Here is a 25,826-nt window from a genome sequence, read left to right on the forward strand (position 1 = left end):
TTGTAGGTCTATCACGACAGTGAGGAGGGGCAGAGGTACATACAGTTTTATAAATTAGCAGACTTCCCTTATGTCTCCATCCTGGATCCCAGGACAGGTAAGATAAGAGACAGTTGCTTGCAGTGGCAGCTGTGAGCAGGAGTGCTATCATCCTTGGCAGAGTGTTACACTGCAACTGAAGCTTCTTCGTTACCACATTTGTCCTGTGAGACTTCTCATCTCTGTAGAAATGAAATAGTAGCTTCTGGAGGCACTAAAGGAACAAAACTCCCAAGCCTTTCTGAAATGCTGCGTTTGATTATGGTACTTGGTGTGGCTTATCGAGTACTTTGTGTAGAAATTGAAAATAGTACCACCTGGTGGTGAAACTCCAAAACCAACATTTTTTTGTAAGTGGTCTTTCAAAAGCTACTTAAAATCTTGTGATAAACTATCTTAAAATATTTGTAAGGTCACTTACCCATGACAGGAATACAAATCTGCAATCCCATTCCTGTCACAGTTGCTTAATGAGACTTATTAAATTGCATCTGAATTTTCAAATACCAATTTGATTGTTCAATTAAAAAATAAATAAATGTTACCTTTTTCTCTATTGCTTTTGAAGTTGGACCTTTTTGTTTTGTATGCCAACACTCTTGCCTTTTCTGTCACCATAGAAGGCCGCTGTATTAATGGTTTGGTCTCACGCTTCTCAGGAATTGAAGTAATAGTTTCTTTAATCAGAGCTGAAATTTCTCACCGTTTGATTTAACCATCTCAAAACACTTTGTTGTTGTTGAAACCGAAGTTAAGATACTCTTCCTAGTGCTAATGGCAGCAAATGCTGTTTACCAAGATGCAGAATCGAAGCAGAGAAGAATGTATAACTTCTTCATAAAATTGTGTTTTGTGTTTTTTAATTTTAATATCCAGTTCACCTTTCTGGATGCATATTTTCTCAGAAGGGGGGGTAAAGGGAACAAGCTTTGTAATTATCAGGTGGTGGCCTGTAGGCAACTGCGGTTCCACAAATGTGGATTCTTGCATAATACGTGCACATAGGTGAACTGATGTTTTTGACAGCTATGCTGCAATCTTTGAGGAAAGATTTGTTGCTGAAAATAGACTTCACGGTGCTGTGTTTCCCAGGCCAGAAACTAGTGGAGTGGCACCAGCTGGACGTGACCTCTTTCTTGGACCAAGTGACCGGGTTCCTGAGTGAGCACGGACAGCTGGATGGGCATTCTACCAACCCTCCCCAAAAATGCTCCCGTTCGGTGAGTAGGAGGCCCTCTAGGAGGACTGCAGAAACCTGAATTAAAATGTGATGTATCTGCATCCAGCTGTACTGGTTTCCAGTTCGGTAGTGTATAAACAGACTTAATGAATTAGTGGAAGTGTGTGCAAAGAATGAAAGTAATGCACTAAGGAAGTGCTTTCTACCTCGATAGTTATTTTTGTTATGCAATTTACACTTACATCATTTGTTTTGTTACATTTGTTTGACTGTTTGTTGACAGTCACAGGATTCTGTGTGTGTGTGGGAAGAAGACACGTTACTCCATGTGAAGCTCCAAGGAGGAATCATTAAGCAGTTACAGGATGACTCGCTTTCCATGCTGTTTGTTCATGACTGTTTTAGAAGCTTCCCTTTGGAACGTTTGATACCGTCTTGATTTTCAGTATGTCTGAAAATATCCTTATGCCTTTTTCCTATGTCTGTGTTCAACAGGAGAGCCTCATTGATGCCAGTGAGGACAGCCAGCTGGAAGCTGCTATCAGAGCTTCGTTACAGGAAACACATTTTGATTCCTCACAGGCCAAGCAGGAGAGTCGATCAGATGAGGAATCTGAGTCAGAGCTTTTTTCTGGAAGTGAAGAGTTTATTTCTGTTTGCGGATCTGAGGAGGAGGAGGAATCAGAGAATCCTGCCAAGCTGAGGAAGTCTCCACACAAGGACTTGGGGTATAAAAAAGAGGAGAGCCGAAGGCCTCAGCCTGAGCCCCCTGCAAGGACTGAGCCTGGGACAACATCAAATCATAGGGTACTGCCCTGCATTGATGCAGGGGTAGTGGAGGAGCCAGCTGACAAGCCTGAAAGTATGTTGCAGGGCCTAGATGTGAATGGTGAGTGGCCACAGGTTCTTTTTATTTTTTTTATAGTGACCTGTGTTTTGCTTTTGTTCTGAAAGCTGTTAAATCCTGACAAGCATAGTTTCAGCCCTTGTTTTGAAAAGCTAAACCTTTCCTGCTGTCTCACTCCCTCGTTGATGCTAGATGATTTTCTTTGACAGCACTTTGATGGAGTGATTTGATGTTAGTCACTGAGCTCACATTCCTTAGTTTGAGACCTTGTTGTTGAATGAAATTTACATGGGTGTAATGCAGGCAGCTGGGACAAGGCTTCTACCAGTGTGGTAGAAGTGAAATAATATCAGTTCCACCTCGTGCCTGGCTCGACTGCCTTGAGGGGCTGGACTTTTGCTTATACAAACAAATCCCAGGAGTCTGTGTGCGTCCTTGCAGCTGTGAGCTAGCATGCAACCCTGTGAGGTGCTCTCAAAAGCAGAGGTAGCACAGTGTACTTTTCTCTGGGAACCCAGACTGATTTTGGTCACTATTGTGAACTCTTGTGTATATTTTAAACACATGCTGTACAAGTATCTCTTCAGAGATTGAAACACTGTGTGCTAGAAAGTTCTGTATTTGTCTCTAGTCTCTAACCCTACTCTTTTATGCAGTAAAGTGTGCCACAACCAAAACTAAAGAAAGCTTGGTTCAGCTGCCTTGTTTGTTAACTTGTAGTCACTTCTTTTATACTAGGACCAAAGGCACAGCTGATGCTAAGGTATCCAGATGGAAAGAGAGAACAAATTTCACTGCCTGAACAAGCTAAACTTCTGGTGAGTGGGGTTAATTGGAGTTCCTTGTTTGAGTACAGGGGAGCTGAAAATGGAGAATTTATTTTCCTGCGGTGGCACCAATGACATTGGTGAGAGAAATGTTTATATCCCTTGAAGAAAAGGAGACTATACAACTTGGTCTGCAAAACTCCAGGTCGAAACTGACCTTGTTTCAAACTCATGTTTTCATCCTTACTATTTTACATGAAAGCTTTAAATAGAAAACAAAAGTTACCTTAAATCCAGCATCAGCTCCCTCAAAACCACGCGTCATTTCAGAGGTCGACATGGAGTTCTGAGGCTGAAATAAATTCTGAGGAACACTTACTGTAGGAAGCTGCTTTGCTTTGTCAGGCTTTCATTCTTACTTTTTCATAGCAGTCATCTCTATAATATTTCTCAAATAATCTCAACTTAGGTGGAGCCATGTCCTTCCAGTCCATCACCTGTGCAACTGCATCACCCCTCAGGCACTCCCCCTGCACTGATGCCCCAAGACATTGGAGCAGTGCTGTGACTGTTCATTCTGCCTGAGTTTTGCTCTCTCACTGTACTCCCTGTCATTCCTCGGCTTATCTTCATTTCTCTGTCCTGTCTACTCCTACTTTACCCTCTCATCTGCTGTGTTTGTTGATGAACTTGGGAAATCTCTCTTGTGTAGCATGGGCATCAGCTCTTCTGATGCGTCTGTTGGGTTTTCTGATAGCTCATCATCCCAATACCCTCTGTATCCTTCCTTGATTGCTATTGTAGGCAGAGAAGTCAATGAGCTGAGAATTGCTTTTGAAAGAAAGGAAGAGAAGGATCCCCCCCAGACCTCATGCTTCTTTGAAGGCAGGAAAATATTCAAACCTTCAGTAAAAAAATGCTGTATTTATCAGTGTTACCTACCAAAAATACTTCTTTGGTGCCTTTTAGGTTTAACATAAAGGTAATGTCAGTAAACAAGTGAGGGGGCTTTTTTTGGGGGGCACTGAAGAGATTGTTTTGCAACTTTCGTTTTGCTGTGATTTGAATGTGTGATGTGGAATTCACATTACTTAAATTAGTGCACTGTTATGTATATCTTCCTTCTGTTTAAATAATCCGTTAGGTAATTAGCTTCTATGTTTTATGACGTACAAGGACCAAATTGTATAGTGAAGAAGTTGAGATCTGTATTACATGCATTTGTGATAACGAACTTCTCTTAAGAGGAAACTGGGATAATTTTATGACACTTTTTGTGGGTTATTGTTTGTTTGTTTTAATTGAATGACCCTTTTTTGCCTTCCTTCCTCTCCAGGCTCTTGTGAAACATGTCCAGTCAAAAGGATACCCCAATGAACGCTTTGAACTCCTCACCAACTTCCCTCGAAGGAAACTCTCTCACCTGGACTATGAGATCACATTACAGGAGGCAGGCCTGTGTCCTCAAGAGACTGTCTTTGTGCAGGAAAGGAATTAGCACCGTGGCCTGAGTTCTCCCAGCCTTCCTCCCCTCTCCTCTTTGCCTAGGACACCAACTCATTGATATGCAGTTGAGGGTCATAGGATTGCAGTGCTGAAATCAGGCAGGCAGCTGTCTGGCCCTTCTATCTCTTCTTCCCTTCTGCTCTAGAGACAACTGAGCGTGTTTAGAGTTCTGTTTCTGTTCTCAGCTTGAGCCCTGCAGAGAGCATTGGGAAGAACATCTTTCCTTTGTTTTCATGGAGCAAAGTAGAACGGTGACCTGTGTATCCAGTGTGCTGGGACTTGGAGTGGCCATAATACACACACCCTTCTTGCTGCTATTCTTAAATCAATTTCATTTAATTTATATTTGAAAATACTGTGTGATAAGGCACTGAGTCACCTCTGTAAGGAGAGAGTGTAATCTTTACTACAATCTTTCCTTTGTTTTGATTCTCTATGTGAAAGGTCTCCATTAACCTTACAGCGTTCTTATGGTGATTCACTTACCTTGCAGTCTGCTGAAACTTACTTTGGAAAGGAGTTGAGGAGCTGTGGCAAGATTCTCTGCCCCTACTAATAGGCTTCTAGGCTGCATGCATGCTTTCATCATCCTTTAAATGTTGCCAGTGGATGCAGGTTTTATTGTTTTTTTTATGAAAAAAGCAAGGATCCCCCCTCCAAAAAAAAAAAAAAAAAAAAAACTTCAAAAGTTGTGTCCTCCCTGCAAGGAGGGGGAAATTCCTTCTGTTTTTTCCCCTTTTTACTTGCTTTCAGGATTTTACAACTGACAATAGAAGGTGGCATGATTCAGTGAAGACCTTGGGAGTGTGGAAAACATGGAGTAAATTGAGAAGTAGTTGGCTGTTTTTCCCCCTCCTTCTGTATGTCACTGCTGCACCAGGGGTGACTAATTTATAAGTGGTTTTAGAGCACAGACTGCAGTTGGGCAGGACAGCAAGTCCTAGGGTTCCTGTCATTAATTCAAACCATAAATAGCCTTGTCAAAACTGTGGAAGGAATTAGTGCTTTATAAAAGACTTTATAGCCTGGTGGCAGCTCCAGGCTGCTTTTTATTCTATTGTAATCTTAATCTGCTGTCATTTACCATCAATTCTGGAAGGATGTATTGAAAACTACTCCTTTATTTGTGTTTTCATTTCAGCTACGAAAGCTGGCAGCAGAATCTATGCAGGCACATCCTGTGTGTACACCAAGTGCCCTGTTTTCCCAGTGTCTCACCTAGACATTGAGCTGTTGGTACAGTATAGGTTACAGGAAGCAAAAGTCAATTAACACTGCCATCTGCGTGATGGATGTTCAGTGTGTTTATTTACAATTGAGAATCCAATTTAATATTCTTCGTCAGGGAGGAAAGAGGCATATGAGTGTTCCTGTAACTCAGATGGTTATATGTGTGACTTCAGTGGTCAGAAGTTTTCTGTAGCCTGAAGCTTTTCAAGATATTTTTGCGTTTAATTTCATACCAGCCTTTTGAGTCTTTAAATAGAGAAAGCCATAGACCATGTTTTGCATCCCCCATGATATAACAATATAGTTGTGTAAATTCATTTTCCTTCTACGTTAACGTCTACTGCAAGGTACAGTGTTATGAAAACAGAATCTGATGGCATTTTCCTGATCAGTGAGTGATGTGACATCAGATGCCATTTTTGGTTTGTAAAGAGCTCCTTTCACAGAGGCCATTTTGCAGCATTAAAAGGTGAATGACAAGGCCAGCATAAGAGTGAGAGTGTTGGTGTTTGGCCTCTGGAGCAGCAGCACTTCTAGACTGAAAGATATCCACAGTACTTCTAGAATATCCAAATTCTTGTCTCACATCTGGGAGTAGAACAGTAGGAAACCCTTTTGTGTAAGTATAATGCTTCCTTAGATGATTTCAGCTCTCCAGTTGAAATATCTTACTCTGATGTTTGTTACCTTGAAACTTGCTGCCTCTTCTTCAGTGATTTGCTGCAAGAAAGCGAAGGTGGGCTGCCAGCAGAAACAGTACCTGACATCAGCATGATATCCTTTCTTGTCCCTCAGGCAGGCTGAGATGGGAGCGTGTTGACTTTTCTTGCTCTCCTGCTTGCCTGTATCCAGCAGGAAGCCTTTGCACTTCCACTTCTGTCTCTCAAGCTGTGACTGGCTGGCTGGATCTTGGTACTGGCCAGGGTGAGGTTTGCATCTGCTCTGAGCACACATCAGCTTTCTAGTAGTGAACTTAAACATAGAAAATTGACCCTGTTGTTTCAGTCCTAGGCCTGTTTCATTGGTAGCTTCTCTTTTGACCCTTCTCCCCAGTTTTACTACTGTACATAGGCTTCAGCAATTAGATGTAAAAAAAATACCTAATGGTTGCATCAGGGAAAGAGGGAAAACTGTACTGCAGGCAGGAGCATGAGCTTCATTTCTGTTGCTGAAGACCAGCGTGGCCCCGTATTATGAGCTTAACTTTCTGACCCCATTTTGCACAACTAGGAGCTGTGGAGCTGACACAGCTTTCTTTAATCTATGCTTAACTGTAGGATCATGCTGTCAAATCCAAAACAGGAAGTTCTGGTTTAGCATCTCATTGCTTTTGTTATGCCAGGAGCAGCTCAATCATCTCATGCAGAGGGAACCAAAAGCTGCACTTGGCTGTGGCAAGGTTTTTTCCTGAGCCATCAAGACTGAAAGTCTTTTGTTTCATTTCTTGACTTCCTCTTTCCGTCTCTTGACTTTTTATTAGCAAATAGCAATTCTTTTATAACTGATCAGGAAATGAAGAATGTGGAGAAAAAGCAAACTACATTAAAAATGGCATTTTTCTTCTGTTTCAGATAAGGACTCAGAATTATTTTGTGACAGTTCCTAATGGTTTGTTTGTTCTGCTCCAAGAAATAATGAGCTAATCTGTTGTTGAGTTTGTTTGTTTCTCAGGCATGCTGTGGTTTCTTTTGGTTTTCTTTTGCTTTGACCTGTGAGCTGGAGGCAGAGAGAAGAGGTCTTGAGGAGATAAGTGTCCCCGTGCATGCCTCTTCTCTCTTTTCATTCTTCTCCCTTTTTTCCCCCTTATTCCCCCCCAGTAAAAACAGAGCCACAGCTCACATCACTCAGCTCTTCTCTGCTGGTGAAAGCTGTGAAAAAACAGCTCCAGCCAGGGTACAGCTCCTCAGATTTTCATTCGAAGCTCTTTGGAGTTTGGAGAAACATGTTTTGATGGCCTGAAGAATGTGGCTGAACACATTAACCAAGCTAAGCATGCAACAGCTTCTAGCTGGGAAGGCGTAAGCCACCTGGACTCGATTTAGAAAGAGCCTTGGTCATGGTTGCTTCTGAATGTTAAGTTTGAAGCTCAAATTACTTTTGACAAGGCTGGAAAAAACACCTTAAATCCCTAACTGCAGAATAAGTTGAAGTTGGAAGGACAAAGGAAATCATCCCTCGGTGTCTGTGGTTTGTGGTTTCCGGTGTTGTTTGGCCACAGCTTGCATGGCAAAGGACTGCCACGAGCAGAGGCAGACAGTGGAAGGCTTTGTTGGTAGGGAGCTAAAGAGCTAATGTGCTTCAAGCTGCAGCTTCTTGCTGCTTGCAATGAAACCTTCTTTGCATGTGTTCTTCATCTAGCTCGTTTTTTTTGTTTTAATATTTAATGTCTAACTGGCTTATTTTTATAGTCACAACCAGTATTCAGAAACAGAGCACTACCAGTGTACCTCGCTTTCTTTGCCAGTTGCTGTCAGCACATTTTTTTTTTGCTTCCCACTCACAAACCTCCAGAGGTCCAGGGAAGGATTTTGGCTCTTCCTAGAGGTACCTGCCCTCAGCCAGGCTGACCAACCAGCTCCAACCCTGTTGCATTCTCTCCTGGAGGAAATAGGGCATCTGAAGGCTGCGTCACAGGTTGCTGGATGTGCCTGTGTTGTTTTCATTAGGCTTTCAGCTATGGTCTGTGATTCTACGTTTCTGACATTTATGGACTGAACAATGTCATGCTTCCTGGTGAAAAATCTGATAAGCTGACAACCTTGGTATTGAAAGAATGCATGTGTGTAGTAGTTTTGTAAAACAGAGCTGTCTACAGAAAGGCAGCAATTTTCAGACTTAGGCACAAATGGCCATTTTGATTATGCATCAGCTCACCAAATTAACTAATTAATTAACTGAATCAGTGTCAGCGTACATGCTCCTCTGCACCAAGTCCAGCTTCCACATTTACAGGTGTTGTGGTTTGTACACATGCTGCCATCAGAAACTGGCAGCTGGTTTTAGCACTTAATGAGTAAACCTCACTGCTGATGGGTTCTCAAATAGACTTCTTAGAAAACTTCCATGCAGTTGTGTGCTTTGCTGTTTGACATACCTTCTGACCATTCAAAACTTCTTGCTTGAAGTACATCTGAGTTACGGGTAATGAAATAGAAAAGTTAATTCTGAGAATGGGGGCTTTCCTTTCTAGTTCTTTAAAGAAAAAGTCATCTCCATGCAGGAGTTCTTTGATGACAGCTGCTGTGCTGCAGAGGGCACAATGCATTGCTTGCGGCTCCTGCAGGCAGCAAATTACAGCTGGTTCTGAGAGCAGGCTCCTTGTCTGCTAGCTGGGATGCTCTGTCCTGGCTCACTGAGTTTGTTCTCGCTGAGCTGGAGAACCCAACCACTGAGTTGGGTTGCAAGAACTCAAGAGTAACAAGGGCTCCATCCCTTCTTGTGGGGCAGGAAATCACAGTGAAGCATCCCTTCAGCTGCATTGTGACAGGTGCTGAACGCTGCAACAAACAGGCAAAATGCATCTGATGTTTTTCCAAACCACGTGGGTCTCTGTTGTCTGGCTTTGTGTGAGGAAGTCCCTGTGAGTGGGACGATGCGTTTCATTTAAGGAACTTGAAGTAACAACTTGTTGCTGCTTTTTTTCTTGTCACAGCTTTGTCCTTGTTTAATCCCTTTTTAATCAAGCTAATAATAAAGAATAGCTCTGTATGCCAAAGAGAGGAGAGGTAGCTGAAATGGAGGTAGAGAGCAAAGTCTGTTGTGAGGATTGGATATGCCTTGTCCAGCTGTTTTTCAACAGAAGTGATTTTCTGTAGGTGTAGTAGCTTTTGTCTTAAAGACAATGTCAAACTCACATTCTGAGCCCTGTATTGGCCATCTCTGCTGTTGGAAATTCCTTCAGCTGCATTTAGAGTCAACCTAGAAACATTTCAGTGATGACTGCTAAGGTCTGCTGTAAGGTGACTGTAAGGTGAGCTGTAGCCTGTTGTTTTGTGAAGACAGCTTTGCAAGGGCTGTGTCTGAAAGCAGGATCTCACTGCATCCTGCTGCCTGCTCCCAAGCCTGAAGGTTAATGGATTCCCTTTCTGTGCTGTGCTGCAAGATGACTTTTAATCTTGTCTCCTCTTGCCCGTGAGGTGCTTAGTGTCTGTCCACTTCCCATAAATATAGCCATATGTATATACGTGTATATACACACACACATTTGTAATTGGAGGATGTGGCACTTAACATCAGTGCCTTGGCTTGCCTCAATTCTGTTTGCTACCGGTATATTGTGAGTAGTCACAGAAGTTTGGGATCTGGTCGCTGTCTAATTACTGTGTCTGCAGTACAAGGAAGAGCAATTTTGTATCTGCCTGTTAAATGGTGCTGAGATTTTATGGAGTAGGATAGCTAGAGGGAGGACGTGGAGCAGGGGGACGAGGTGCTATTTTATAGAACAGCTCTGTATGAAACAAATCTGTGTGGAGCGTGCCTCAGAGGCGTGGTGTCTAATCAGAGACACCGGACGACAGATGACTTTCTTAGTGAGGCTATGTCCTCTCACGAGTGAACTTGCAGTTTCCAAATTTGGGCTTCGCCTGCCGGTTTTTACACTAGTCACTTTTTCCTTCAATGATGCAACTTCATGCTGGAGGAGGGAGACAACTAATTTGGGTGATTTCAGCTCACTGTGCTGGGAGGGACCAAACTCAAGGAAACCTCTGATCTATATACACAACTGCTGCATTTTTTATAAATATATGTAAATGTCCTATTGTAATATTTGATCCTGGAAATAAAACAAACTGTTTTCACTAGCTTTCTTCATTTCCTGAGATTTTGTTTTGTTTGATTTCGAACTAGAGTCTGTACCTGTGTTATATTGAGAGGTTTTGAGTTTTTCCTTTGTGGGGTGGAAGGAAAGGAAGAGAAGGACTTCCCTGTTTCTATGTATGACTATCTAACCTTTTCATACTTCCCAGAAAGCTTTGGAATAGGGTGACTGTATCGATGCCATGCTGAAGACTTAAATCAGTGCTCCCTGTCACTCCTTTCCAGCATGCACTCGAGAAAAGTGTAAATGTGTTTGGTCTGAACCCAAAGCTTTCTCAGGAGGGGAGGCTTCAAGGTGACTGAGGATGCCCTGTGGGAAGATACCAGCATCCAAAGGAAGCTGATGTGCTAGCCAGCTCTCCAGGGCAATGTTGGAAGAGACTTAGTCTTCTGTTTTCAGCATCTGCTCCTCTCCTTGCTATGGTAAAGAAGGAGCCAACTCCAGTGTGTGTGAGGGAGGCTTGCTTGTGCACTCCTACTGATCTCTTCAATCCAGCTTAAGAAAGCATTTCCCATTCTGACCAAGTTGAAAATACGATTTTATCGCAGGCAGGGAGCTGTGGGATAGATCTGTAAGGTGTGTGTTACTTTCTTTTTTTCATGTGTTTTTTCATTTCAGCAGATCCAACTTTCAGCCTTCGGACTTCTGATGGGATTGGTTTATCTCATCTGAAGCAGTAATTTTATGAAATACCTGAGGAAGTTAAAGCAAATGCCGTATTGTCCCGGTGCAGCATGTTGGTGTTTCTTCAGTCTGGGTTCTAACCCCAAACTCTGCACAGGTCAAAGGAGGTCACCTTGGCAGTGAACATGCCCACCTGTAGGTCAGTTTTAGTGGTGGAAACCGAGTTATGGATGCTACCAGGAGGAGTGGGAGAAACACTGAGTCGTGCTGAGCACAACTGGACATGAATGTGGTGGCCGAAACATGGGCTGCAGATAGTGTCAAGTGTGGTGGGATAAAACAACCTGGACAGCTCACATAAGTGTTGGTCAGCATCCTTACAGCTGTGACCTGCTGTCAGAGAAGGAGTTGGCTTGGGGATCTCTCTCAGTATTGCTACACTTGGCAGTAGCTTGGCTGGGTGATTGGCACAAAGTTATCTGACTAATTGCTGCACTTACACTTTCGTAATCGCATTCTTAAGCTAAAGAGGGAGTCATGGTGCTCGTGAGGCTACTCCATTCTGTGCTAAAATTAGCTCTTTTTTTTATTATTATTAGAGAACTGAGCTGGAGTGGCTGTAAGGATCAGCATTCTTCGGATAAAGGTCCGGTTGACATCTCATGGGGAGTGGCTGTAAAGTGTGATTGACCATCATGTGTGGGAAGCTTGATGCTGTGACGTACAGGACATGAGATAAAATTGCAACACATTTTCTTACTGTAAAGTGGAAAATGCTTCCTCTCAGCGTAAAAAAATAGAGAAAGGAGAAATGGAATTATTCCCTGCTGTCAGGTATCCTACATGAGAATGCTTACTCCTTACTGCCGTGTGGAGCCTGAGGGCTATAGCTCCATTTTCTATATCTCTGGTGGCACAGTGCACTTCAGGCAGGTTTTACAGTCTCACTGTCCCTGTCCAAGTTGGTCTGAAAGCAGAAAAATCCATTTTGAACCAAGTTGGGCAATACCACTTGCACGCATTGTTCTAGGTAGAACAAGTTGGGCTATATACCATGTATAATGTCTTGGAGCAGCACTGTACCTGTGGCACTTCCAAATGTTCACTATCCAGAAATAACCTCTGCGGTAATGGCAGCAGCCAGACGAGATCTTGGGAGTCATCTTCTGCTCTGAAACACTTCATGAGATACAGCCGCATCTGCTGCAGCCTCTGACGCGCTGCCTCAGTGTGATGAGGAAGAGTCACCACCATCTTGCTTAAAAATGACTCCCTGCAAGCAGCAAGGCACCATTGCACTGTGCATCCGCCATATTCATGTGGTACGGGTTGAGATGAACAGCCAGGCCCTATGGGAGCCCAGGAGCACCCTGCAGCTGAGCATTCCTCCACCAGCTAAAGGACCTATGCAGGATTCCTCTCCCTGCTGGACTTGTGACAGCAAGAATTGATGTCTTTTCTTGCAGTTTGCATGGCTGGTGGGTCTCCCACTGCCCAGGGAGCTGTGTTGCTCCTCCTGTTTTTGTTTGCTTTCTGGATCTGCTTCCCTTGAGACAGTTTCATTGCGAAGGAAACCAGTAGTGCCGCTGGTGGGGGCTGCCCCATGCGGAGAGACAGTCATCCTTCCTCATGAGCTGCTGGTTTAGTGGATGATGGTGACATGACTGATGCAGTGGGTGGATGTCCGGGATGGGCATTATAAATAGCACCCGTGGGAGATGCCTCTCAGCATTCTTCCAGGACAGAGCTCTGCCGGGGAAGGGTGAGAAGTTCTGGTTTCACACAGCCAACATCTCCCAGATTTGCTCCCAGGTAAGCCTGGAGGAAAGCAGGATGGTTTCTCCAGACTCTGCTTGAATCCTTTTTGCTTTAGGCCATGGACATGGCTAGTCATTTCTGTTCTGAGAGAGGGAGGAGATTCCCCCAGGGAGAGGGGGAGAGGGAGGAGCAGAAGTCCCTGGGGGACCTGCAGCAGGCCTGAGGTTGGAGCAGCCCCCTGGGTGAGTTCCAGGGTAGGAAGAGCTCTACTGGAAGGTCTACAGAGGGGCGAAGGACTCAGTGTTGAGCCCTCCTGGCTCTAGGAGAACAGCAGGAAGGATGAGAGGTCTTGGGTTTGTTACAAAGGTGGGAATGATGGAAAGCAGAAAGGACATAGAGCTGCATTGGATGGATGGGTGGCAGAGCTGGTGGTCTGCCTTGGAGCTCCCAGCTAACAGCAGCAGCACCCTCACATTGGGTTGGCAGTCCCATTCCTCCACAGGAGTAGGGCTGTGATGCAGCTCTTCCCATGGAAACAACCACGCAGCACCCCATGGGTTCTGCTTCTGCAAAGCCAGAGCCGCCTCCACCTCTCTTTTCCATGCAGGTTGGTCATGTGTGTAGGGAGATGCAGCCGCATCGTGGGCCCCTGCTTGCTGGTGCTGGGCATGGTCTCCGTGGTGGCCAGCATCCTGCTGCTCTTCCCTGGCGGCTCCTGGCAATACGTGGTGGATGGGCACATCAGCAGGCGGGCAAAGATCGTGCCAGGCATCTGGGGAGGCGGCGTCATGGTAAGCACTGTGTCTTGCATGGCATCCTCCAACACGCACAGAGCAAGGACAAACAGCAGGATTGGGTGTCCTGCTTTTGTTCCCCTTTGTCCCCATAGGCCAGTTTCTCCTCCCTGCAGGTGCTGCTGGCAGCTACTCACATCACTGCTGTGGGATGGCGATGCGCCTGCTGCTCCGACTGTGGCACCCGTCGGAACGTAAGTCAGGGTGCCAAACAGTGTGGGGTGGGACATGGTGAAGTGTCCCCTCTCCTGTGGGTGTGTGGTGGGGCATTGTAGGGTGCCTCCTCTCCCTTGGTGGGACGTTGTATGGTACCACCTCAGTTGTGGCCCCGGGGTAGGACATTGCACAGTGTCCTCTCCACTGTCCTGTGGAGGGACATCGCACAGTGTCCCCTCTCCTGTGGCCATGTGGTGGGATACTGCACAGTAACCTCATGGTAGGATGTCTGTGGGAGGCCACCTCTCATGGGCACGTAGTGAGTCATTCGTGGTGCCACCAGTCATGTGGTGGGACAATGCACGGTGCCCCATGGTGGAGCACTGCACAATGTTCTCTTAACCGTGGCCCTGCGGTGAGATGCCGTGCGATGCCCAGCCCTCTGAAGGACAGGGCACAAGCACGAGCTCCTCCTGCCTGCCCACTTCTGCCCATCTCTAAACCTCGTGCTCCCTGTAGGCCTTCCTCTCTGTTGTCCTCTCCAAGCTGGCTCTCCTGGGCTCTGCCGCCTGCTTCTTCTTCTCGGGGCTGGGTCTGACTGACGGCCCTCTCTGCCTCTACAACACCACTGAGCTCAGCAGTGGCCTTATTTGGGACTACCCCTTCGTGGACACACCTAGCAACAGGTACAGGGCCCTCACGCTGTTGGCAGCGAAAGTAGGACCACAGAGGGGAAGGCTGCATGTGGCTCATGCTCTCCCTGTGTGGTACAGGGGCTTGGAGAATTTCTACCTGTTCTGCCCGAGCACCTGGGGCACCTGCCTGGAGCCGGTGGGCATCGTGGCATGGCACGTCACCTTCTTCTCCATGCTGCTGCTCATCAGTGCTGCCGAGATGGTGCTAACCTTCCTCCAGATCATCAACGGCTGCGCCGGGTGCCTCTGCGGCTTCTGTGAGAGGAAGGAGGCAGGGCTCTCCCGTGCGCCTGGAGTGAGGTGAGACCATGTGTCCCGGCTGTGGCCTCCGTGGAGACCACTCCTGCTCACCCCGTGTCTTCCATTCCACAACGCACCTGAGCCATGTATATAAATAAAAGCCTGATTTATTTTTGTTAATCTGTTTTGCGGTGTTAGTGCCTCCTGTGGGGGGCAGCTCAGACTCCCAGCTTGGTCGGGGCTGGAGCTGTGGAATAGAGGCTTGCTGGAGGAGGCGGTGCTGGAAATGGGGTGCAGATCCCTCAGAATTCACACTCATGCATATACATCCACACACACAGCAAACGTCAGGCTGGCGCCCCTCAGTGTGTATTTCATAGGGTTATTAAGGTTGGAAAAGACCTCTAAACACAACCCATCCCACCACTGCCACTGACCATGCCCCTTAGGGCAACATCTGCATGGTTCTTGGTTCCACAGATATCTGTTTGACTGTGTGTGTTTGGGAAAGCAATTAGCTGCTTCTTTAATTCACATGAATATGGTTTTTTTGGGTGCTGTGGATCTGGGTGGGAAGCTTGCCCGCTGGCAGGGATTTTTGGGGGCAGGTGAGACAGCATCTCCAGCACCCTGCACAGGTGAGAAGCTGGAAGCAGCAGGAGAGTGGCATGAGGAATCAGTTATTTATTCAGGAGGATTTTAGATGGAGGACGGGAGGTGCAAGGCTGGTAGGACAGAGGGACGATGGCTGAGAACTGGGATGACACGGTCATATCAGCACGAACTTGTAAGCCCAACCACCATATATTTAAAAACCAGCAATAAAAATGAGATAAAACCCTGTTTTGGGACAGCAGCCCTCAGCACAGTCCAGCTCCCAGCATCCCAACATCAGCACAGCTCACAGTGCCACAGGGCTCATGTCAGGCTGTCCCCAGGTGCCACTAGCTCCAGCCTGGCCACTGGTGGTAGCTGGCCCCATCTGTCCATGGCTGTCCCCTGCCAGGGGACACTGCGGACGGCTCTAGCAGACACAACAACTCCTTCGCCTTCGCTTCCTGCGGGGCGCTGCAGCCGTCAGGGGGATGTTCTGGAGCACATCATGCAGTGTGAACATGCTGAAGGAGATCTGCTCGTAGGGCGAGCGCTTCCCATTCTCATACAGACAGGCAAAAGCAATGGCTGGGCCACCAGAGACGGGGAACTGGCCGTGGGGCAGCTCCATGTAAGCCAGGTCTGAGTAAGCGCTCGGGCCCTCGTAGATGACCCAGGGCTCAGTCCAGCTGTCTGCATCCCTAGGGAAGGTGCTGAGGTGAACCCCCATGTTGACCCGTGACATGGAGCTGGTGGGGTGTGAGTAGAGCACCCATGTCGGCGCTTGGAAGAAGGGCCCAGAAGTGCCTTTGGGATCCCCTTGGAATGAGGCACAGCTGCGAGGTCCTGTTGAAGTCCTGCTGCCAGCAACCATGGCAGGGAGTGCCTGCAGAGCCGAGCGGGGCTGAGGGCCGTACACTAAAGGTGCGGGGAAGCCGATGATGCTGCCGTGGCAGCCATGTGGGGGCTCGACCAGCCGTGGGACCAGCTGCCCCCCATGGAAGACAGCCCCGTCATCAGTGCTCAGTGCCTGGACGCGGAAGCCCAGGGAGCTGCGGGCATTGCAGTAGAGGACGTTGGAGCCATCCTCCTCATCCACCGAGACCAGCTGGCACTCTCCTGTCTGCAGGTTGGGGATGAACTCCCCAAAACGCCATCCCTGGCCATGGTCGTCACTGTAGAAGGCGAAAGAGTGCGGGGTGGTCTTGCAGAGCTGCCCGAAGCACTCCTTGCAGTCGATGTGGTAGCTGTAGGCGGGCACCAGCAGCCGGCCGGAGCGCAGCTGGATCCCATGCCCTGGGCCCAGCGCAAAGGTGGCCCACTCTGGGGACAGGGGGACAAGCATTACCAGTGGTCCCCTCCATCATGAGCCACATTTCTGCCCTTGGACCCTCACTGGAGCCCAGCCCTGCAACATGGGGCTGCAGCTTGAGGCCTTTGCTAGCCACCGCACTGGCCCTCCCGCTGCCCTGCATGGCCACGCTGCTACCTTTGATGGCCCTGCCGATGACCTGCTGCGTCAGGTCAGTGGCTTTGCTCCAGCTCAGGCCCTGATCGGCGCTGGTGACGCAGCAGAGGCGAGTGACATTCTGCCCGGTGACAATCTGGAAGGCTTCAGGTGTCCTGCCCAGCACCGTGATGAAGAAGAGGAAGAGGGTGCCGGTGAACTCATCATAGAGCGGGCAGGGGTTCATCGAGCGGTGGTGCTGCAGTGCCGCCGTCTCCAGCACCCGCATGTCTTCCCACTGCTTGGAGAGGGAGTAGTGAGCCCCCAGGACCCTTGGGCCGTTCTCCCTCCCCGTGGACCCCGTCCCACCTCCACGTAGCTGCCATAGACAGTGCCACGGCGCAGCACCAGCAGGTTGGCGTGGGCATCGTCGGCGCTCAGCCGCTCCTCAGCAAAGGCCAGCAGCTTGGCCACACAGGGCAGGTAGAGCAGGGCTGGCACACGGTATGTGACACCAGTGGACTCCTTCTCAAAGAGCACAGTCCGGGCAGGGAAGTGCCGGGAGCCCATGGTTCCTGCAGGGGAGAAAGGGCAGCCCCCACCGAGGTGGGGACTGGGGAGATTTGGTGCTGCCAAAAGAAAAGAGAAGGCTGCTCTCCATGCTGCTGTTGGAGGGATTTCCACAAACCCAGGCTGGCCAGGGCTGGGATGGAAATGGAGGGGGCAGAGCTGTCCCCATGCACGTCCTCTGAGCTGAGTGATGGGATCCCATCAGCTCCTCCCTCTGCTGCATTCCCACCAAAGGCCCAGGGGTGCTGCCTGCCCCGTGCTGTTGGCTGGGGCACTCACCTGCATTCTGTCTAGCGGCTTTGCCCAACACCCTGCAGATAAAGCTCAGGCACTCACCCGATCCTGTGCAGCGCAGCCCTGTCCCCTGCTGCCGGCTGTGTCTCCCCTTGCGTTGTCCCCCACCGATGGGTCACGGGGCCCAGCAAAAAGCCCTGAGTCAGCAGTAGCACAAAGGCACCATTATCAGGCAGCCAGAGCCTGGGCCCCTCAGTGGCTCAGGGCTGGGGGGTAGAGGATGCCAAGGGGATGTGCCTCCTGCCTCCATTTCCCTCCTGCCTCCCGGGGAGTGGTGTTGGAGCCTCTGGATTCACCATAGCCATGCAATGCCACCCCCTCTGCTGCCTGCTCTGCCCCAGGGAGCTGCTTCAGCCACCAAAATGGTCCATTGTGGCCCCCTCACCACCTGGCAGCTCAATACCTTGAACGCCTATGTGAAGAACTGTGGAATAAACTGCTCATTAGCAAGTTGTGCCACAGCTGTCCTAAAAACTTCCCATGCACATCCCTTACCGCTGACCTGCATGGGAGGGAGGGCACCCTGGTTAAACCTGGAATCCTGCACCATATGTGGATGCAGGCACGGTAGAAGCTGGCAATGGCTCCAGGAACCGGGGCCGAGCCCAGCTGTGGCGTGATGGCACTGCTCTGCTTCCTGTGCCACGTGCAGAAGTCCCAGGAGTTTGATTCATCCTATCCATCACAGTGGATGTGATGTGGAAGTTCCTCCCTCATTGGTGGTGGAGATTTTGGCCATGGGAGCAACAGAACGTGGCAAAGCCTCTGCTGGTGCTAAAGCACCGATGTTGCCAGCCTGAAACACTCATTCCTCTCCTGTGCACCTGTGCTTCCACTGCTGCATTCCCTTTGTGCACTCCTGTCCTCATTCCCTTCATTCCCTTTTTTTTTTTGGATTCTTCAAAGCTGGAAACCAGGACTTGCTCTAGTGAGATTTAACCAGCCTGGAAGTAATGACCTCTATTAAGAAAGGTCAAATGCAAACAAAACAATTGAGCTCATGATTAATGTTTAAGTGGAAAGAAAGTCTAGCCCAGCCCGAGAGCCTACCAGTGCCCAGCAGCACCAGGCTGTCCCCTACATGTGACGGCAGCGTCATGAATTCGAGCATTACCCAGCTAAGGCTGTGTCCTTGCCTGGAGGCCTTCTGGGACCTGCTACAATCTCAGCAAATCTGGAAGGTCCAAGTACATGGTGGCTGCAACCTCAGTACCAAGAAGGGGCCATGCCCTTCAGAAGGTCTGGCATCCACATAATGAAAAAGGCGGTAAATAAAAAGAAATAAAAGATATATATATTTTTTTTCCACAGAATGAATGACAGAGTGTGGAAGTAGCCCTCAAATGACTCCCTGCCTCCCCATCCTGTGCAAGAGTCTCATCGCCAGACTTGGCCAGTGCAAAAGGCTGCAGCAGTGGGATGCTGCAGCTGCAATGTGGGAGATTACATCTTCTGAGAACTGCTCCACTGCTTGGGAAAGTTTATGGGCTTCCCCTTCTTGTGCGGGTACTGGAGGGAGTAGAGGTAGGACGTGTACTGGAGCTCTGGTATAACCATTTTCTGGCACTTTTTCAGAGTGTCATTGTCTAAGTCTTGTCTGAGGTTATAACCAAGGATATTCGCCGACCCCGACTGGAAAGGCAAGAGAGCCTTATCCTTGATGTGAGCCTTCACCACGGCCTCCTGGTCCAAGAGGCAAGTCTCCATGAGTTCCTTCTGCCTCATTCGCAGGTCATTTACCTCCTTCTCTAGCTCCTCAAGTCCTATGGTCTCCTCAATCCTCCTCCAGAAGCTCTGGTTGAAGTGCAGGTAGAGCTTCCAGTCCAGCGAGCACCACTTTTTTACTCTCTCCTTGCTTTCTGGAGTCAGGGCCTGGACAGTCTCATTGCTCCTGGAATTGAGTTTGAAGTAAATCACATCATCTAAATCCCAGCACAAGGTGTGTTTCAGGAGGATCATGGACTCATCAAAGTAGTCTGCTATTAAGATCAGGTGGAAGTTCTCTTCAGTCTCATCCAAGACGGACTGAATATAGTTTTCGTTGTCCTCTGCGTTGTTATCATAGCCAAAGTCAAACCACATGTTATTCTTGGCGTAGATGTTTCTCCTGTAGTCGTCCTTATGGTAATATTTCAGGGGTGATGCCAGGTATTCATTGACGTCCTTGGATCTGCTGAAGGCAGGGGCCACGTTCTTGTAGTAGACATAGGAAGATTCCAGCAGAGCAATGGGGTTCCTCAGGATGGAGAAATAGAAGGTGTTCTTTGCCATCACCTTGTGCACCTGTGTGTGAGGGGGGAAGAAGAAGGGCCGTTAGGACAGATTAGATTCTCACGTGCCCACATTTTGAGCATGTCCAGGTCCACCACTCAGCTTGGTGTCACCAACAAACCCACCTGTCTGTGTCATTGGTAACGATGTGGAAGAGCACTACTGACCCGAGGGACACCACTCATGACTGTCCTCCATCTGGACATAGAGCCATTGAAAACAACCCGCTGGCTACGACCATCCCATCAGTTCCTTATTCACCATGTACTGCAGCTTTCAAATCCATATTTATCTAATTTAGAGGTAAGGATGTGGTGAAAGAACCATGCCAAAGGCCTTGCACAAACCCAGGTAGATGACATCCTTCAGTTTCTCCCTTGTGCCAGGGCTCTTACCTCAGAAGGGTTGAAGCGCAGGTGGTTGCACATGACGTTGTAGTTTTGCTCTTGGGTTTGAAAACCCTCCACAAAATTGGTGACGAATCTCTCTGGGTAACCCAGGTGGAAGAGCTGGCCAGCAGGGAGGGCAGCTTTGAGTTTGTACCTCTCGGTGAAGCGGAACAGGATGTTGAGGATGGTGCTGCTGGCAGTCTTGTGAGTCTTGAGGAACATGATGTTGGTCTTGGCTTGGCAGGGCACGGGGGACGCCAGCAGCTCTGCAGAACTCTTCTGGAATCTGCAGGAAGGCAACACATGGGGAAAACAGCCCTTCCAGAGCCATACCCCATCTCTTAAGCTGGCAGCATCAGCTTAAATCAAGGGAGCTAACCAGTGTCAGAGGTTAGCTCCTCGCTGCACTGTGTGCATCAAGTCAAGCAAATGGCTGCTCTTGCTGTGATAAGACTTACAGGTGGTTCCTGCTACTTGCATGGAAGAATCCCAACAGGAAGGCAAGTCCCAGGAACAAGTTGACAAAGAGGAGATTTTTGATAGTCCTGGAAAGAGAGCAGAATTTCAGTGAATGCTATCTAAAAGGCCATCTTGCCCCAGATGTGAACCACCAAACTGCTGCCCTCATGACTTCAGTCACAGGGACCATGATTTCCACATGCCAGGCACCAGCTGTGCCAGCAGCTCTGGGATATGAGGCAGGACAGAGAGAAATTGCTATTTTATCCTCATTTTGACCTACATAAACCTCTTTTTTTTTCTTCCCCCTTGTTTCTGAGGCCCTAGAATTTGTCTGCTTTGAGTTTATTCTCTTCGAGTGTCTCTCAGCAGCCACCTGGACATAGAAAATGAGCACTTTGTAGGAGTTATGGGCGTTTCCTTGATAAAAAAATCTGAGTGTGTCATGCAGTGGCAACACTCCAGAAGATAAGAGTCAAAAAGGAAAACTACAATTGATTTTTTTTTTTTTTTTTTTTTTTTAAAACGACAGGGTCTTTTCAATATAGAAGGCTGATTAATAACACAGCAGTGCCTCTACCAGACTAGTTACACCCTGATTCTCAAAACAAATGATTCTCCCAGCCTAGGCTCTCACATTCGGCTTCACCTGCACCTCCTGTGTGCTATCATCAGATTTTCTCCCCTTGGCCAGGCTTTAAATTGCCTGGGCTCAGAGCTAGAGCTGTGGATTGGTCACTTCATCCACCAACGCTTTGCCTGGAGAACAAAGAGTTGAGCCTTTCCCAGTACTAATTAGACAACCAGGACATGAATAGGCTCTTTGGTAGGTTTGACGTCCACCAGACTTGATCCGACTCCTCTGATCTTAAAACCTTTCAGTCACATTTTCCAAAATACAGAGGATCTGGCTTTGGGCTTTGGGTTTTGAGACGACGCAGTCCTGTTTACAGAGTGGGGGCATCGTGGTCGTGGTTTCCCCCTGCCCAGCCAGCAGGAAGCCAGCACTCCCCTGCCTCATTTGGGGACATGTAGTGGGTAGGTAAAAGGCAATCCCAACTACTGTGTTTTCCTGAGAATGCTCTCTATCCTGGGAAAAAGCACTGGTGGCATCCCAGTGCCAAACAACCACTGTCACATCAGAAAGAAAGACAAATACTGGAGGGGCAGAAATGAGACAAGTTTCTCCAAAGTCTTTCCAAACACTTCCGTATGTGTTGTGCCTGAAACCCTCTGTCTGTGCCTGTGGTGTGGTATTTGTAACTTGGTGGAAGGAGCAAAGAATGCCATACACAAAGCCACGTTGACTGAACCCTGCATCCTTGTCAGGCCCAATACGTTTCCACAACCTCCTGATGGCTCTAATGAGCAGGGATGACATAGGCAGATAAGATAACAGAAAACTGGAGAGAGCAAAGTCCAACATAAAACTGGGCACTGCACACAGAAATACAACAATCAAAACTGATGTCTAACAACATGCCATAAAACAAACGAAAGCACAAGGATTTTGGGTGCAGGCTGTGGTGCTGCAATGCAATAGGTGATAGTGCTGCAGAAAGAGGGCTGACCTTGCTCTGAGCTTTGCATTTCATGAGTACACTCTCCCCCCTGTGACAGCTGCAGAGCCCTTCCCAAAGCCTGGGAAGCACCAAGCTCTGGTGGGAAATGGCAGCACAACTTCTGCACGAGGAATGTCAAGACATAGACGGGTCTCAGATTGGGTATTAGAGAACGTTTCTTCTCAGAAAGAGCAGTGAGGCACTGCACAGCTGCACGGGGATGGTTGTGTCACCATTCCTGGGGTGTTCAGAGCCGTGGAGATGTGGCATTGGGGGACATAGGCAGTGGGCACGGTGGGGTGGGCTGGGGTTGGACTTGGGGATCTGAGGGGTCTTTTCCAACCTTAACAATTCTATGACTTCATCGGTATTTCTTTACTTTTTGTTCCCAGGGGAGAGAAACCCCTTTCTTTTGAGTGCTCTATGGGTAGAGTTGAGACCTGGGGAGAAACACAGAGGGACCAGTGGTCTGCATCTGCTGAACGCACCCTGACCCCTGGCCTTGTTCCTCAGCCTTTCACTTAAGGTGAAGCTGGTGCTGCTGTGGTGGTGTCCCAAGGTCTGCCTTTCTACCTGCATGATGGTACTTGCTAAGCCAGTTTGCCTGTGTCCTTTTTCTGCACCTTTTCTGCAGAATTCAACGTTTGAGATAAGGTTCCATGTTTGCTCAGCTGTTGTCTGCAAAGTGGAAAGCAGGAGGATTGCACTTAGATGCTTTGTTGGGGCAAATGAGTCAATGATTGCCTAAAGCATCCTGGGTGTAAGTCACAGGCAAGGTCACCATCCCTACGCAACAAGAAGGAAAACTGAACTGCCTCTTTACAACCAACATCCCTGAGCAGAAATGATGGGGTGGCACTGACCCACACTTCACTGCCTGGTGAATACATGGATGGCAGGACAACTGTCTTCATCTCTTCCAAAGGGGCTGAAAGGACAGTGGGACCCTGGAGGGACAGGGCTCTGCTAATCTGATTGCTAACAGGGGAAGGAGCAGCCACGACACGCATGGGACTTGGTCAGGAAACTGCAATTCTCCAAGCGATTCCTAAATCTGAGCACGCCAGGGCAACAGACACCACACACGATGTTGGCTGAAATATCTTTTGATCTCTTCAAGTCAGGTCCCACTTGTTTGAGTGCTGTTTTGCTGTATTTGCTGAAGGTGAGCAGGAAGAGTTCCGAGCATTATGGAGCGCACTGAGTCAGTCAAAGCAGTAAGCAGGCTATTTCATAACTATCAGCTCTATCGATGGGAGCACATGTGGCACAAGGCACAGAATGCATTCAGAGCACCCCTGTTACCACGCATCCATCGACCAGAGACACATTGAGCCAAAGTGCAGTACTTGGATGTGCACTGCACGCCTTAAGGTTCGACACACTTTTGTTTATTTGGATTAAGCTGAAAATAACACAGATCCCTTATAAGGATCCGTGTCGACACAACGAGGTTCTTTCAAATTAAGAGTCTCGGGATCCAAGAAGACAAACACACGGCAAAATTAATCTCTACCTGGAGCAGCCTGTAACCAACTCTAGGTTATTAACCACTTATGTGGATTATCTGAGCCGTCTGAACCTGACCTCCCTGCAAACCACCAATGCTAATTCAGCGCCTGCAGGGTTCTCCTCCGTCTCCCCTTACCTTGAAGCACACCCATGGGTTTTCATGCTGCCGCAAGCTGGAAAGGATCTCTTCTGCAAATCAGCTCCCAAACTCCTTTTGTTTACGGCCTCCCACAGCTCCGAATGTAAGTGCCTCTATTTCTAGCATCCTATCACTGCTATAAAAGGCCGGGACAGGTGAGGACAAAGGGAGTGGCTCGGCAGTGGGCGGAAGTTAATTAATTAGCCATGAACCGTTCTGGCATGGCCTTGCATTTGCATAGGTACCGTGCTCTTTGCGGAGCTGCAGTAGTAGATGGGGTGTGTGGGGAGGAAAGGACTGAGGCCATCCTTAGCAGAGACAGCCTTCTCTTGAGAACAAGAGTGTAAAACAGGAATGGTGTGCAGGAAATTCCCCTTCATTTCAGGTTACACCACTGGCACCAAGTCAGAAATCACAATGACTCAAACTCTTTTCCCGTGACAGCCCAATTATTGTAACGGGGCGTAAAGAGCGCAGACCCTTTGCTGTATCCGAGCCTCGGTAGGAAAACCTTTTGTATCTACACCAGTTGAGTTATATTGGATGATACAACTAAGTGACTTCTGGAGTTAAGAATGATCGCCATCACCTGTGTTGCACACGGGTCTCAGAGTCCACTGAGACTTTCCTGGGAGAGCAGGAGCAGCCCTTCAGCTGGGGGGCATCTCCCCATGTCTGGGACCCTGCAGGGCTGGGAGCTGGGCGGCCTCCACTACTTCTGCACATGGCACGGGGCAGCTCCAGAGTTACTCAGGCAGGAACAGACCCGGCGGTGCCTCACACAGCTGCAATTATTCTATATTTGCTGCATTCCTGCTGCCTGTCCTGGCATCAGCTCCTTGCACGGAGGGGTATCCGCAGGAGGGCAAGGCAGGGAGGGAAGAATGGGGAGCAGGAGCTGGGCAGGGCCCACAGCAATGTGCGTCAGCGCCCGACCCTATTCCCTGATTGCCGCCATACACACATCTACTGCTGTGATCTCCAGGGCCCAAACACAGCAGGGGAATTGCTGCTCATGGGACATAGATGGCATTAGTGTAATTCGGACAATAAAATGCTGACGCACAATCTCAAGTCCGGAATAGGGCAGTAAGCCATTGGTTTGGGACTTTTATGGCCAAACTTCTCCTATGCAACTCACGGCACGATCCCTCTCCACCCATGGTGCACCTTTCCCACCACCACACCAACAGCAGGTGCTCACGTGCCAAACAGCCTCCCCTTGCCAGCCTCAATCGTGGTGCTTATCAAGATTCAGAGATTAGCGAGGCGTAGGGTTTCTTTCCTTGCACCAACGGGCTGCTCTGCAAAGGGTTATTCTCGGCACGGAACGAGCTGCTGGCAGCAGGACACTAATTCATTGCCTTCTTTCTCCTGTTAACATTCAGCACATCAGCCATGTGGTGTCCCGTTCAGGAGCTGGCAGAGCCCACCAACAGCGAAAAACCATTTTTTCTCACTTTTACAACTGATTCACTGCTCTCTCCTGGGCTCTTGTGCAATAACCGTTTCACCCGTTCTTGTTCGGTTATGCAGAAAACGTGTTGCCGAGGGGAAATACTGGGCTTAGCTGGTGCTGGGCTGCTTTAAGAGCAGAAGCACTGAAGGGCAGCCAGGTGGCACAGCATTAGCTGGGGCAGGACCCTGCAGGAGCTGCTCCATCCTCTGAGCTGGGATAGGAGAGAGCCACGCGCTTCCATGCTGCACCAGGAGACCCCGCAGCACTCTGCCCTAGAAAAGTTTGGGACAAGAAGATCTTACAATGACTTCACATTTAAAAAATAATGCACGGATATTACATATCCACTCTCTCCCTCCTACATACAATGGTAGACCAATGTTGGAGAGCATCGACAACATCCAACAGATGGCCAATATTATAGATCCAGGAGAGATGCTGGCACAGAAGCCCGTGATACCTCCTCCTGCAGGGT

At 48.4% G+C, this 25,826-nt stretch overlaps 4 protein-coding genes across 7 annotated transcripts in view; 2 read left to right on the forward strand and 2 right to left on the reverse strand.

Annotated features, from left to right (window-relative positions):
- The window catches only part of UBXN7 (UBX domain protein 7), a 25,707-nt gene extending 15,336 nt beyond the window's left edge, over positions 1 to 10,371 (forward strand). For both annotated transcript variants that reach the window (XM_085232770.1, XM_085232771.1), the window contains exons 7-11: positions 7 to 97; positions 1,132 to 1,259; positions 1,715 to 2,108; positions 2,805 to 2,884; positions 4,170 to 10,371. In XM_085232770.1, the coding sequence (XP_085088896.1) occupies positions 7 to 97; positions 1,132 to 1,259; positions 1,715 to 2,108; positions 2,805 to 2,884; positions 4,170 to 4,331 (855 nt within the window). In that variant the 3' untranslated portion in view covers positions 4,332 to 10,371. The remainder of the gene's footprint in view (positions 1 to 6; positions 98 to 1,131; positions 1,260 to 1,714; positions 2,109 to 2,804; positions 2,885 to 4,169) is intronic.
- A 130-nt stretch (positions 10,372 to 10,501) lies between these two features.
- TM4SF19 (transmembrane 4 L six family member 19) lies at positions 10,502 to 14,835 on the forward strand. 3 transcript variants are annotated; one of them, XM_085232776.1, is made up of 4 exons: positions 10,502 to 13,561; positions 13,681 to 13,758; positions 14,240 to 14,406; positions 14,494 to 14,835. In XM_085232776.1, the coding sequence occupies exons 1-4, from the start codon at positions 13,286 to 13,288 to the stop codon at positions 14,717 to 14,719; spliced, it is 747 nt and encodes a 248-aa protein (XP_085088902.1). In that variant the 5' UTR covers positions 10,502 to 13,285; the 3' UTR covers positions 14,720 to 14,835. The 3 variants fall into 3 exon arrangements, with proteins under 3 accessions (XP_085088902.1, XP_085088903.1, XP_085088901.1); XM_085232777.1 differs by having other exon boundaries at positions 10,502 to 12,824; positions 13,378 to 13,561; positions 14,240 to 14,835; XM_085232775.1 differs by having other exon boundaries at positions 14,240 to 14,835.
- A 181-nt stretch (positions 14,836 to 15,016) lies between these two features.
- NEU4 (neuraminidase 4) lies at positions 15,017 to 18,700 on the reverse strand. Its single transcript, XM_085232782.1, is given in 3 exon segments — positions 15,017 to 16,572; positions 16,739 to 17,038; positions 17,041 to 18,700. Coding segments are annotated over 3 exon segments (1,419 nt in total). The 5' UTR covers positions 17,267 to 18,700; the 3' UTR covers positions 15,017 to 15,679.
- A 132-nt stretch (positions 18,701 to 18,832) lies between these two features.
- GAL3ST2 (galactose-3-O-sulfotransferase 2) lies at positions 18,833 to 24,081 on the reverse strand. Its single transcript, XM_010716544.4, has 4 exons — positions 23,890 to 24,081; positions 20,679 to 20,765; positions 20,227 to 20,506; positions 18,833 to 19,843 (listed from the first exon to the last, which is right to left on the reverse strand). Exons 1-4 carry the CDS (start codon positions 23,913 to 23,915, stop codon positions 19,004 to 19,006), a joined length of 1,233 nt encoding a protein of 410 aa, XP_010714846.1. The 5' UTR covers positions 23,916 to 24,081; the 3' UTR covers positions 18,833 to 19,003.
- Positions 24,082 to 25,826: the final 1,745 nt, after the last annotated feature.

Source organism: Meleagris gallopavo, chromosome 11, assembly GCF_905368555.1.
Source record: "Meleagris gallopavo chromosome 11, MGAL_WU_HG_1.1, whole genome shotgun sequence".
NCBI lineage: Eukaryota > Metazoa > Chordata > Aves > Galliformes > Phasianidae > Meleagris > Meleagris gallopavo.